General features: G+C 34.4%; 1 protein-coding gene across 7 annotated transcripts in view; it reads right to left on the reverse strand.

The window, feature by feature from the left end:
- Positions 1 to 12,584, reverse strand: part of LOC127844679 (protein MTSS 2-like) — a 100,771-nt gene extending 88,187 nt beyond the window's left edge. For all 7 annotated transcript variants that reach the window (XM_052375093.1, XM_052375092.1, XM_052375097.1 and 4 more), the window contains exon 1: positions 12,234 to 12,584. In XM_052375093.1, the coding sequence (XP_052231053.1) occupies positions 12,234 to 12,305 (72 nt within the window). In that variant the 5' untranslated portion in view covers positions 12,306 to 12,584. The remainder of the gene's footprint in view (positions 1 to 12,233) is intronic.
- Between the last annotated feature and the right edge of the window lie 2,216 nt (positions 12,585 to 14,800).

The following is a 14,800-nucleotide window of genomic DNA, read 5'->3' on the forward strand; positions in this document are numbered from 1 at the left end:
AATGCTCTGTGTAGAATCATTTTTATTGATGTTGAAGGTTGACAATCCATTCTTTGAAATAAATAAAACAAGATGTGTTTGTTAAACACTATGTCCCCGTATATGACGTTTGACCTTGAAGGATGACCTTGACCTTGACCCTTCACCACTCAAAATGTGCAGCTCCATGAGATACACATGCATGTCAAGTATAAAATTGCTAGCTTCAATATTGCAGAAGTGACATTACATGAACAATTTTGACCCATATATTTGACCTTGAAGGATGACCTTAACCTTTCACCACTCAAAATGTGCAGCTCCATGAAATACACATGCATGCCAAATATAAAGTTGCTATCTTCAATATTGCAAAAGTACTCATAAAATGAGCGATTTTTGCCACATATTTGACCTTTGACCTTGAAGGATGACCTTGACCTTTCACCACTCAAAATGTGCAGCTCCATGAGATACACATGCATGCCAAATATCAAGTTGCTATCTTGAATATTGAAAAATTGCAAAAGTGTAAATTAAATGTCTCACAACTCTCACTATTCCTAATTGTGAGACAAAAAGCCTTGGTCCCTTTCACAAAAGTTGGAGTGGGAACATGAACTGAAAATGGCACAAAATAAATGTACATGATCAGTGATTTTTTTTGCCAGAAATTACAGCCGATATTCGGCTGCTTCCCAATTGCAAAAAATGACGTTTTTTCCCAAAAATTTGATTAAAATTTCCCAAAAAAAGACAAAATTTTCCCAATAAAGCCAATAAGATTACAATGTAATTTAGCAATAATTTCGAACGAGTGCCGATCGAGTTGCTGAGTCGTCGCCAAACAACAACTGACTTACGTATTTTTCGCAAATATAGCCGCATACGATTTTACTTTGCTATCCACATCTCTCTCTATATTGCGGAGGATACCGACAATAGTCGATGTATGCCGATTGTAAACGCCTGTTTTTACACACGCCCAAGATGGCGGCAAGCAGACGAGAAATTTGCGATGCGCGGCGAAAATGATAAATAACATTCAAATTAACAACGGATATCATATGGTTATTACGGAATAATTTAATGCGTATGTCAATTAACGCAAAATATAACGTTTGAGATAAAAACAACAAATATTTATTACAAATCTTCACAGTGAATGGCATCACGGAAATTAGTGTTGGGAAATTGGAGTTAGTCTACCGTTACTCACAAAGTTAATGCATTTAAGATGAGTATTGTTCGAAAATGGAAAGAGACAAACATGATATGATTTATATGTTAGTGGATCTGTGTAAAATCAGATTCATATGCATATTCTGCTTTATTATGTTTGTCACGCTTTACAGTTTACTGAAATAGCATTGAAGTGCAAGATGTTGAAAGGTAAAGAAATGAAATAAATTATTTTAACTCCATATAATACATCATTAACATAGCAAGACCACTAAAGCGTTTTTTATAAATATGTTAATGTTTTCACCATATGATATTTAATTTAAAAGAATACTGAATTAAATTCTTACTGTTAAAGAGGTTATGATTAAATGGTATATTTAAGAATCTATATAGATTATTGCAAGTTCAATATGAATGTGGAAGGATATTAACTTAACATTGTCTTCATTGTAAGAACACATTAAATTAGTACTTTATAATATAAAAATGCTGTCAAACATACTTTAATAATTTTAATTCTGTTCTTATAATCATATTTATAATGTTTCCCAATTTCATGGTTTATCGCGCTATTTTTCCCAATTTCATGGTTTATCGCGCTAATTTTCCCAATCCAAAAGGCACAGGCTGTAAGAAAAAAAAGCAAAAAAAATCACTGATGATACAAACAGACTTTAAGACACATACATTAATTATTTCATAAACAAGTGCTTAAATACTCATGTGTCAGACTACTTCATTTATTTTAAGTATTTTTTTTCCTTGTTGACCAACTTATAATGTTTATCAGTGCATATAATACATGTAACAGCTTAGTACATGAATGGATTCATTAAATAAGTCCTGAATATAAGGCCCTGTTTATCCTTGCTAAAAATCACCAAAAGAATGTCAAATCTATCATTCAACTGGTTTGAAGGCCCAGTTTTTAGGACAAGCCAGGCTAATCTCCCATTTAACCGACCCAACCTAACAATATATTGCATAAATACCCCGGGTAAAAATGTACATGTGCAGTATCTTTAAATATCCGCTTATTTGTTGGCGTTTATATAAGTTACATTTTACACACTTGACAGGAGCTCATTGCCAACGAAAAAAAGATCTTATCTCTGGTCTGCTGCAATTCAAAACAAGCTCATTGAATGACAAATCAAAACAATGTGCGTCTGTAAATGGATTAAATTTAAATACAATTTACCTGTAAGGTCAGAGCTCTGATGTAGATTAGCTGTACGCGACCTTATTTACACAAAGTTTTAAATAAGAGTCATACGTTATCTGAAAAAATAAATTTAATTTCTTAAATTGAGTAGATACAAACATGTTTCTTAACTGTTTCTGCTATGAACAAAAACCAGAACTGTACAAATTTCAGTTAATCAGTCAATATTGCATACTGGTATATTTAAGTATAAACATGACAAGTTTTATGGCAGTTCATTTCTAAACGAAACCAACTTACTACAGGATGCATATCCTAAATCTTGTTCAACACATGTACATTATATGAACCTTTACAGGTGTATGCTTATTCACACTGTATAATCTGTAACGACAAGTGATCAAGTCTTGATGTTAGTTTTGTTTAAACCAATTTATTTAAACTCAATAGCATCGAAAGCCTCAGGCTTATAGAAACACTATCGAGTCCATTTCCTGTGCCTATAACCACTACTTGGTGTCTTTGTGGAAGATCTAGAGAACTCTCCCCAAGTGGGGATCGAACCCGTGACCTCATGATAGATTAGCGGACACCTTATCTACATGTATAAAGCCACTGCGAACTTCTTGATGCTGTATGCAGAAATAACAAAACATAACAGCATTGGCTATTTTCTGAGGACTTAGAAAAAAAAGAATAGCTCAGCCTTTGCCCACAACCACAAGATAAAACATTTTTAGGCCAACATACACCTTTCATCTATTAGATTTTCATTAATCGGGTTGCATACATCTTAAGACATTATCTCCTCACTAATGTATGGCCCCAGGACATTAAATTTTGCTGTAAATGTCAGATAAGATCACAAAGCATGATAGCCTGCCAGCCTCCTTTCACAGGCTTATGCAGTTTCTTTGTATTGGACAGCTTTTTATACATACCAAGATGGGACACAAACGATAAAACTGTCAGGGTAAGCATGTTTTTATTACAGAAATTACATGTTTTTACCAGTGAAATCAACCTGTCATGAATTACATGTACATGTAGTTACAGTAGTTTTCATTAGCTGTGAGACAATTGTCCCATCGATTTGGATACCTCGCCAGATCACAGTGTACCGGTAATGCAGTAATACAATCTCAATACCATTCTGACAGGCAATTTGTATTTTTTGTTGTGCAAGTCTGCTTACCTACGATTTATGACAAGCTTGAACTGCCACTACCATCCAAACTAACCTACTGTAAACTGAATGGTATCCAATATATGATACACAGAATACACTGAAGAATGTACAGCATTTTCCTTCTGTATAAAGTACCGGAAAACTGCCAGGGTTTTTTATCTAATTTTGGGGAAAGGGCCTGGCATTTTTTTAGGGGAAAAAAAATTGCGCGAAATGCCGGAGTTTGGGGGGAAAAAATCCCGCGAAATGCCGGATTTTGGGGGAAATAAGGATAGTCTTAAATAATCAATTCAACATATTTTGCTGATTTAAAACATATTAAAGGCAACAGACAATATTATGCAATATGTTATATTTTCTACACTGGATCAGGTTAACTTATGTATTTAAAGTTTAAAAAAAAAATATAAAAAAAAAAATTTTTTTTAGGGGAAAAAATGAAGTCTGGGGGAAAATTAACCTGCTGAGGGGAAACAAAAATCCGAGGGGAAGGGCCGATTTTCGGCGGGTCCCAAAGAAGGAAAAAAAGCCCTGACTGCAGTTTCCCAATCAGGGGAAAATGATAAAATACAATTGTTGTCCGAAAAATCTATTCAAAAGTGTCCAAATATAAAAATATTTCTTTTTCAATTAAATGCAGCATTTAGTGTATTTCCCTATGCAACTGAATGGGTTGAATCCAAGTAAATATAATATTTACATATTGACAACTCTAATTCTCAGTTTTAAAATATTTGTTAGCAAAAATAAAATTCAGGCATTTCAATATTTGAACATTTCACAGTACAAATGTTGCAAATTTCAGGGAATTGTGCGCTTATTGTTTCCCATGGGGCTGGTACCGGTAATATTCCCATTGGGGAAAAAAAATCGCTGATGTAAATCTTCGAAAATTGTAAAATGCTGCTGGTAAAAATTGTCATAATTTTCACCATCATCAGGATGTTCGTTCCCTTTCATGGACTTGGCACCTTATACATGTGAATAACAGAGGCTGACTAAAGGCCCAAGGCTATAGATAACTTTTGGGGTATATTGGGTAATTCACCCCATGTTTTGACAACAATTGGGTTTTTGTAAATTCAATAGAGTTTTAGCAAAAATGTTCACCCCCTACTTTTGAGCATACAGTACAGCCAAAGCGGCACAAACATAATCCGCGGCTACGCCACGGCCAGATTATTAGTCCGCGGCGGCCGAATCATTTGTGTTCATGCGGCGTATCGCCGTGGCACTCGGCATCGATCCGCGCAACGACGCCGAGTCTGTATTAACCTCGCGTACTTTCGCGGAGTAAATCGGCCTCATACGTACGCGGCGGATCGAGTGAAAAGATATCCACCTACATGTACATACATGTATGTGTAGCGTAGAATTAATTACGCGCAACTGTTTATGTTTCGTTCGATTATCATTATTAAATTTGTAATCCGAAACACACTTCCGAATTTTAATGCCAACGCGTCCTTTGGCAAATTCTAGCGTCAAATAAACAGTCCTAAAATATCCTTTGTTTCATAAAAAGCGCGCGAAAATTATGCAGACATGTAGAACGTCGTTTGGAAAGTTTTGGTGTATTTTGTGTTGTATAAATACATGAACATCACGTCAGGCGTAAATCGCGTGTTCAATGGAGAAAAAAAACGCCCTGATTATAAGTTATTTCATCATCTCTATAAATAGTAACAAATGCCAAAATGTATTTGATACTTAAGGAAATATCGAGAATGTTTGTGTATCGTAAATATTTACCAGCATTTGCTTTAAAACTGGAATATACGGGATTCTCGGGTAATTAGTCAGCGATTTTCCTCCTTCTTTATAAAGTACCGGTAAACGGTACTTTCCCAATCGAACGAAAATTCCCAAATTCCCAAAACGGTACTTTCCCAATCGAGCGAAAATTCCCAAATTCCCAATCGGCATCTGGAAAAATCCCAATCAGCGTCCGAATTTTTTCTCAAAACGATAGAAAGTTTCGTAAAAAAACAACTTTCGGCGAGCGAACAAAGAAAATCGTATAGTTGTGTGTAACCACGCGCTCGATTAATTTCGGGTTTTATTATTCAGCGCATTCAATCAATAGAGTTGTTACTGTTTCCGGTTCTTTTGCCAGGCAGCCAGCGTACTGTTTTACGTCGGTTTGTAACCTTATCGTAGTTTGAAATGAGTCATAATAGCAAATATTATGCCAAAAAACCAATCGGAACCATCTATCACAGGACACATTGACAGCAATAATGATGCTGTGCAGGGCGGGATGCAAGCAACTGAGTGATGATCAAACATCAAAGATTGTTGAAATTTTCACAAAAATGAAAGAGAGAGACATTGCTTTAAAAGAGATTAAAACAACTAGTAATTGATTTGGTGTGTTCTTTATAATATTTTGTTATTTATATAAACTTTATAACTTAATGGTCATTAAGGCATGCCTGCAAATGATTATTTAAATGGGTATGTTCAATTAAGTATGAACTGTATGATGTATTCAATAAGACCCAAACTTTTCCCAATTTCAGGATTTCACGACTCGATTTTTCCCAATTTTGAGGTTTTCACGACTCAATTTTTCCCAATCGGACCGGTATGGGTACTTTTCCCAATTGGACAAGGAAAATCGCTGTTAGTAGCGATATTAACTGTATAATATGAACAAAATAAAACGTGTTTATATACGCATATTCAAACAATAGTTATAATAAGCTGATAATTAACAAAACTACAAATACGTCGTCACCGTCTTGATTATTGATGTGGCTTCAAACTGCTAATTTTCTCAGCTAAAATATAATAGCGGAATCAACATGCAATTAATTTATAAATCCACCATATGCTGGAGCCTTGACCACTTGTATGTGCGAAAACATAATTCCATGACCTTGTTTATGTGTGAAATACATACGCTTCGGGCGGGAAACAAACTTAATAATTGGCCAGATACATTAACTATGCTTAAATGTATATGCTAATACAATCCGCGCACAATAAATTTATTATGATTTTTATTATTATTATAATTGTTCTTTCAAAATTTGTTAACTACATGTAACTAATAATTTTTAAAAGATTTTTTATTTCATTATGCGCATCGACTCGGCATCATGTAGCGGATCGCGGCATGCCTTGGCGGACAGATGCGAAGTTTCGCGGCGAAATGCGACTTGCCGCCGCATACTGACGCGGCTTCAACGACTGACGCGGCATCGACTCGGTTCGCCTTGCCGCCGCGGATCGCGAAATACGTTTGTTCCGCTTTGGCTGTACTGTAATTGGGTTTTTCACCCCCGTTTTTTTTAAAATCAATTGGGTAATTTAGGGAATGACATATATAATACAAATCTACTAAGGTTACTATATTATTTATACAAATGGAATTCAAAAAGGCACCTGTACATAACAACACACATTTACTGATTTCCTGATCAAAGTTCAATTACTTTTGCATTGAATAAGACTGAGTTCGTGAAAATTGCTGCAAAATTGATGAAGTTATCAGGGGTGTCAATTGTCCCAAATTTGAAATCCGGAAAATTAAGCCGAGAGTCTGAGGCCGTAGGATAAAGGGAAGAGAGGGCCCAACCCCCGAGCCCCAGCTTATTGTTCTTTTTTTATAGTCTTTCTAGGTGCAATTTCTGCTGAGTACCATGCGAAATATTATAAACCAAACCATCCGTAACACCGCATGTGAAGTTGTCATTCTAAACAAATGATATTAAGAACTACGAAATTAAATTAAAATCGACAAACCATACTGTATCCGAAAACGACTCTCCGAAAACATGTCGCGATACATCATTTGCAAATAAAATAAAATATGCATTTCGTTTGAGTGCAGAAAATGAAAACCAGTAACCTAGCAAATACCAGGATTTTTTTTCCCTTTTTTGGGAAGATAGCCCATGGCTTTGGAATTGGGAATTTTATCGGCATTTTCATGAAATTGGGAAAATTAATTCATTAGCCTTTTTTTTCCACACGAAAAGTCCACTAATTAGGGAAATACTAAATTTGATATAACACTTTATAATCATTAAAATTAAAAGAACAAAACCATAAAATACTTTGTTAGATGTAATTGAATTAAAATTGAGATAAAATATGCATAAGACACTTCTTTCTAAAAAAAAAAAAAAAAAAGTTATTTTTATTTTTTTTTGGAAATTGGGAATTTTTTGCCACATTTTGGGAAAAAAGTATACTTTTTGGGATTGGGAACATAGCCGAATTTCGGCTATAAAATCGGGCCAAAAAAAACCCTGAATTGGGAAAATAAATTCATTAGCCTTTTTTTTCCACATGAAAAGTCCACTGATTAGGGAATAACTCTTTATAATCATTCAAATTAAAAGAACAAAATCATATAATACTTTGTTAGATGTAATTGAATTGAAATTGAGAAAAAATACGCATTAGACTTCTTTCTAAAAAAAAAAAAAAATTTGATTAACATATTGTTTTAAAATATGATATTGCAGTGCTTTACTTTGTCAGTTACTGCTCATATCAGTGCCAGCCGCTTACCAATCAGAAATCAATAAATAAAATCGGTACCAAGAGCAAATGTCTGGAATGCCGACGATGCTATAACAATATTCGTTCTGAAATGATCCTGCACTAAAATAATTTTGTCCCTACCCCCACCCCCGTAAACAAACTAATCGGATTCACATTCACCTCAAAATCAACCCTGGACGGCTCAATTCCGGATTTCCGGAATAATCCGGAAAATTGACACCCCTGAGTTATCGCTGTTCAAAGCGATGCTACCCGTTTTTGGGTTATTTTGGGTTTAATACCTTGAAAATGAAAGTAGAAATCGGAAGGGTCTACGAATAATAACAATAATACCCAAAAGATTGATAACCACTGGAAAGACTGCTTTGTTTTCTTCATAGGACGGCATATAAACTATCCGATACATTTTTGTACCAAAATTAACCAGTCTAAAAAATAAGCCCGGTGTCCGTAAGAATTGTGTTCCGTGACACAAGGTTTTTTAGTGGAATTACGTAATTAAATTTGTATTTGCGTTTTTGTACACTTTATTTTGAATTTAATTACGTTTTTTGTTATTTTAATTGCGTAATAACGCAAGTACGCTTGTTATCTATAGCCCTGAGGCCACTTTGCAATGAAAAGTTTCTTGAAAAATCATGCAGTATTCACCCCAATTGAATCTTACACCAGCTTGTTTTCGCCAAATCCTCTATTTCAGCCATATCTCTTTCTCATTGTAATAAGACATATTTATGCCTTTTTCTAACATTGATAGTAGTTAATGTAACAAATAATGAAAAACACTACAAATATTTTAAGAGAATCAGAGAAAAACTGAAACATTACAACATCAAATCTGCATGTAGCTATTAAGTAACCATTATAACTCTAAGCATATGCATATTTATTTCATCAATTATTCTATTTTGTTTTGTTTATAATGAATAATGTTCAAGGTAAAGCAACAATCATGACTCAGTCATAATCATTTGCCAACTGGTGCTATAATTACAAACACAAAAGCAGATCTGCATGTACATATGGGAAGCAAACCTTTAATAGCTCACACCAGTAAACCTATCACTGGCAGACAGGATATAGGGCTGAACAGATCTCTTGACTTTACTCTGCTGCTACTGAATGGGTTTCTAATTATGACTTAGGCAGCTGTTTTTATATGTCTTTACTCTTTAAAGAAGGATTTTGCTTTCTTTGTTCACTGCTAAAATGGGCCTCTATTGCAGCTCATGCATCTTTTGAAGGAATGACTGTACGCCTATTTCCCCATGGAATGGCTGAATACACTATTTTCCCCATGAGATAAAGCAGTAGCCACAGTACAGGTAGGAGCACTGACAAGCCACAATCACAGGATTCTGACACCCAGGGGGGTCAGAAGGTGGTAAAGTTGGCAGGAAGTAATTACCAGTAAATGCTTTCTTTCACCATTCAATAATGCTCAGTCAGATACTTCCTTATTTTGTGGTGCAAGAAAAAATTTACTGGTCAGATGTGTTAACAGAGTACAGTTTCCAACTGCAACAAATATATATTTTTTTTTAAACATACCAGCTTTTTCTGTGTTTTAATTTAGTGAAACTTAATAATTACCAAACTATTTACATCTAAATTATAAGAACAACATAATATAAAATTGCATTGCATGGTATCCTTTATATCTGAACAGGCAATTGGCCAAAATTATCTAAAAACGCATAGTGCTTACACAACCAGCCATGATCATTTACAAAATGTACCTTAGGCCAGGGGTTTTTATCTGATTTTGGGGAATGGGCCTGGCCTTTTTTGAGGGGAAAAAAAATCGCGCGAAATGCCGGATTTTGGGGGAAAAAATCAGGCGAAACGCCGGATTTTGGGGAAATAAGGAAAGTCTAAAATAATCTATTCAACATATTTTGCTGTTTTTAACACAAATTCAAGGCAACAGATAATCTAATTATGCAATATGCTATATTTTCTACACTGGATCAAGTTAACTTATGTATTAAAAGTAAAAAAAAAAAAATTTTTTTTTTTTTTTTTTTTTAGGGGAAAAAAATGAAGTCTGGGGGAAAATTCACCTGCTGAGGGGAACAAAAAATCCGCGGGGAAAGGGCCGATTTTCGGCGGGTCCCAAAGAAGGAAAAAAAACCCTGCCTTAGGCGTAAGAAAAAAACATGTATGTTTCCGGATACGGGCTCAAACAAATGAGGGTCGGTAGGTTGGGAATTTTTTGGGGTTCGAAATCAAGTACTGTCTCACACTTGAGGTAACGATTTTATTTAACAAAAACATGGATATGTTTACATAGAAACGAACGCGAAGCTGTCAAACTTCGCATAGAGGATCGGTTTTTATAATTAAATTATAAAAATACTACCGAAAATTAAATTACAATAATTTGAAAAAATGTTTTAAATGTTTTAACCTTTTAAAATAAGTCATATTTTATTCTATATAAATATGACTTTGCCTCGTCATTGTATTTTCTCCGCTACTAATAATTCGTGACCGAATAGTGTAAAACAATATGTGTTTGTCCACTTGCGATTTTTTTATTTAATTTTATTAAATTGCAGTCGGGGGTAAACTGACACGGTCGGTCTGGTAACCGGAAACAACATGTTTTTTCTTAGGCGTTAGACCGCCTGAAAATTCATCTGTTCCTTATATGATAAATATGCACATGAACAAAACTATGCATTTCTAAACTGTTATCAGCGATTTTCCTTGTCCAATTGGGAAAAGTACCCGTACCGGTCCGATTGGGAAAAATTGAGTCGTGAAAACCTCAAAATTGGGAAAAATCGAGTCGTGAAATCCTGAAATTGGGAAAATCGCGTCGTGAAGTTTGGGTCTTATTGAATACATCATACAGTTCATACTTAATTGAACATACCCATTTAAATAATCATTTGCAGGCATGCCTTAATGACCATTAAGTTATAAAGTTTATATAAATAACAAAATATTATAAAGAACACACCAAATCAATTACTAGTTGTTTTAATCTCTTTTAAAGCAATGTCTCTCTCTTTCATTTTTGTGAAATTTCAACAATCTTTGATGTTTAATCATCACTCAGTTGCTTGCATCCCTCCCTGCACAGCATCATTATTGCTGTCAATGTGTCCTGTGATTGATGGTTCCGATTGGTTTTTTGGCATAATATTTGCTATTATGACTCATTTCAAACTACGATAAGGTTACAAACCGACGTAAAACAGTACGCTGGCTGCCTGGCAAAAGAACCGGAAACAGTAACAACTCTATTGATTGAATGCGCTGAATAATAAAACCCGAAATTAATCGAGCGCGTGGTTACACACAACTATACGATTTTCTTTGTTCGCTCGCCGAAAGTTGGTTTTTTTACGAAACTTTCTATCGTTTTGAGAAAAAATTCGGACGCTGATTGGGATTTTTCCAGATGCCGATTGGGAATTTGGGAATTTTCGCTCGATTGGGAAAGTACCGTTTTGGGAATTTGGGAATTTTCGTTCGATTGGGAAAGTACCGTTTACCGGTACTTTATAAAGAAGGAGGAAAATCGCTGGTTATGTGGTTGAAAAGTCATGTTTGCATTCACATCCTTTTAAATTGTCATTAACCAACCTATTCTTAGAATAATTGTGAGCTCATCCTGGTCAAATCACTATGGAGATCCTTAGTATGGTAAATGTATTCTTTATTATATTTGTTAAAGTATTTCTGCGGTTTTGCTTGCACAATATTCATTCTGAATACCAGAGTTGAACCCACCCATGGTTTTCTTTCCAATGATTTGAGTGTATAACATTTTATATGAAAATGTGAAGAATGACTCATACATTCCCAAAATTAGTACCACTAGTATGCTGTGCTTGTCACTGCTCTTTGTGAAGCTGGTTAAAAAAGTCAATGCAATTTACTACATAGCAACTGCCATTAACTGTTTCGGCTGTCTCCAGAAACTCATGTCATGTTCTCTTAGTAAACACACTAGATAGTAGATGAAAAGCTGGTGAGCCAGGTGCAGGTCTCAAAACCCACAAAAGCAAAAAACGCAAGCTTTCTGTAATCTTAGCTAAACAGATGGCTGATCCCGTACAGATTAAACATATATTAACAAATTTTATTGATGATTTGTTTCATCTGTGCATCACACGTGAAAGCTTTTTAGGTTTTATCTTAATTTTATGACAAATTAATAATAGTTAATCAAGTAATACTTACTCTCATTTCTGAGACGATGCTAATGAAAAGGCCACCAAAGACGCCTATCTCTTTATCAATAGTACTTTCCATTATGTTATGTAACAGATCGAAGGTAAATCCGTAGTAATTTATTAATTCCACTGCATTTACACTTTTCCCCACCCACTCGCTCTCAGCTGTCAATTAACGTTTTCTCTCTCTAAAGTTAGTAACTCTCTTCGCAATCAAAAAATGATCAAACAACATAATTATTAACTAATTATGATTCATGTTGCACTTTAATCCAAGGAAATTCACAGACACGAAATAAATCTCTTAAAATATCCATTGTTGTCAACTTGCTTTCGAAGAACGTTGTACTGCCATATCATAATTGGTCCAATGTCACGTGATCTCGATACGCTTGTTTTCATTGGACATGACGTCATGATTAAGGTTACAATATACCAATAAATTGGTTTAGCTGAGGACAACTATACAAACTCCCAAACTCATTGCGGCGGTTCCCTCCCTTACTCAGGTCAGCTTTCTTAGAAACTTTCAAACCTATGCGAGGATTTTTTTCACTGCTACGATTATAATAACAATACGACAGAAAATGGATTGAGTTGTCTGAAGTTGGAAATAATTAAAGAAATCAAATAATTATCATTACATTTGTAAGGCCAAAAAGACAATGTAATTTGTTTCCATTAACAAAATGAGGGTAGGTTGGTTGCTCATTTTTTGTATGATTCGCCCGGTTTACGGACGTTTCGCCCCCAAGACGTTTCCTCCCCCAGACGTTTCCCCCCCAAGACGTTTCCTCCCCAGACGTTTCCCGCCCATTTTAGTTTTAGTACAGACGTTTCCCCCCCCCCCCCCCCCCCCCCCAATAAATTTATAATTGTTTGGTTTAAGTATAATCTTGATTCATTATCAAATTGATTATTTTGTTTATAAAGTCTTTAATAAATTTTATCTATGAAGCAGCTTGTTCGTGTTTTTTTTGGTTCTAGAGTTCTTTTTTTGTTTAACTGTGTAAGGAATGCATGTAAATCATTAGTAAGTGCATGTTGGTGTACTAGTGGAATAAATGGAATATTCTCAAAATCTTACTGAGTATCTTATACATGTTGCTCATTTGGGAGCACAAATGCAACCAAGAATAATGTGTCATCCAGACCCATTTTGAATTAACACATTATTTCACTATGAGTAAACCTGGGCAGGGTTGTGGAACTTAAGTTGTTTTTAATCCAATTAAATAGGGTCAATTGGTGAATTGAAAAATGGTTAAATCACATTTATATTAATTTCAAAACTGTTTTGACAACAGCCTACATAATGGTCATGAAAATATATGAAAGATTCATTTGTATTAACAAATGAAAAAGATGTCAAAAGTGTAACATATATTTTGAATCCACCCCTGTTAAATACAACAGATGCATCTATGACTACCATATATAAAACTATAAATTAAGTCAATTCAAATCAATTCACTAATTAAAATTAATATTTAAAACTATTTAAAAATGTTTTTTGTATGATAATGTGCTAATCTCATCTTATCAATGACTATCCGCCTATAAAGATGTCACCTAATCTCATCAATGCTGATTAAAGGGCCTGTATATTGCACCTCAAGTACCCGTTATACAATAGCTGTTATCTTGTATAATACACTTGCTAATCTAATCAACGCTTGTATATTGCACCATAAGTGCCTGATTATCTTGTATAATGGTAGGTGTGAGTTGCTACTTAATATTAGCGAAAACATTAAAATGGTGTCACATTTTTTTGGCTACAGATTAAATTAATTTTTAAATTGGGATGGTAAACAGTAATAGTAAATAGTAAATCTTCTGCATAGCTAAACATATTAGTGCCAACATTTTTATTATATGATTGTTAAATTTGAAATCTTAAATATGTTCAGCCTTTTGTTTCCTTTAATTTTTAAAGAGTTTTTTGAGAGGTAACACCGGAGTACTAAAATTCAATGTAAAATGTTCATGCTAGCTGTATTGGTCTATTATAATTTAAATGTTATGTAACAATTTTATTTTATCAAAATAAAAATACCAATATGATATTTATTTAGTCAAAATAATTTTTGGCATTTTTTCAAGATACAAAGGGCCATAACTCCATTATTAACAGATGGTTTACAATGCCATTTGGCCTGCATCCTCCTCTTATCCATATATATACTCATACCAAGTTTCAATGAAATCCGCCAAAGCACTTCCAAGATATGGATGGCTCCGGACACAAAAGTGACAGACCGAAGGAAAGACGGACGGACGGATAGATGGACGGACGGAAAGACGGACGGACGGACAACGCCAAAACAATATCCCTCCGCCTCTGGCGGGGATAAAAATTATTGCAAACATATCAGTTAATTTAATGTACAGGATAACATGTAGAAAAAAGCATCAAACACTCAATCTAGAATACTAAAATAAGTTTATATTTGGCCAAAAAATAAGAGTCATTAAGTCTGTTAGCAGAAACAAACAATTATTTTTTACCCTTAAACTTGAATTCATCTAAATAAAGTGAAATAAACATAAGCTTAGCATTTATTACACTCG

This window comes from Dreissena polymorpha, chromosome 9, assembly GCF_020536995.1.
Source record: "Dreissena polymorpha isolate Duluth1 chromosome 9, UMN_Dpol_1.0, whole genome shotgun sequence".
Lineage (NCBI taxonomy): Eukaryota > Metazoa > Mollusca > Bivalvia > Myida > Dreissenidae > Dreissena > Dreissena polymorpha.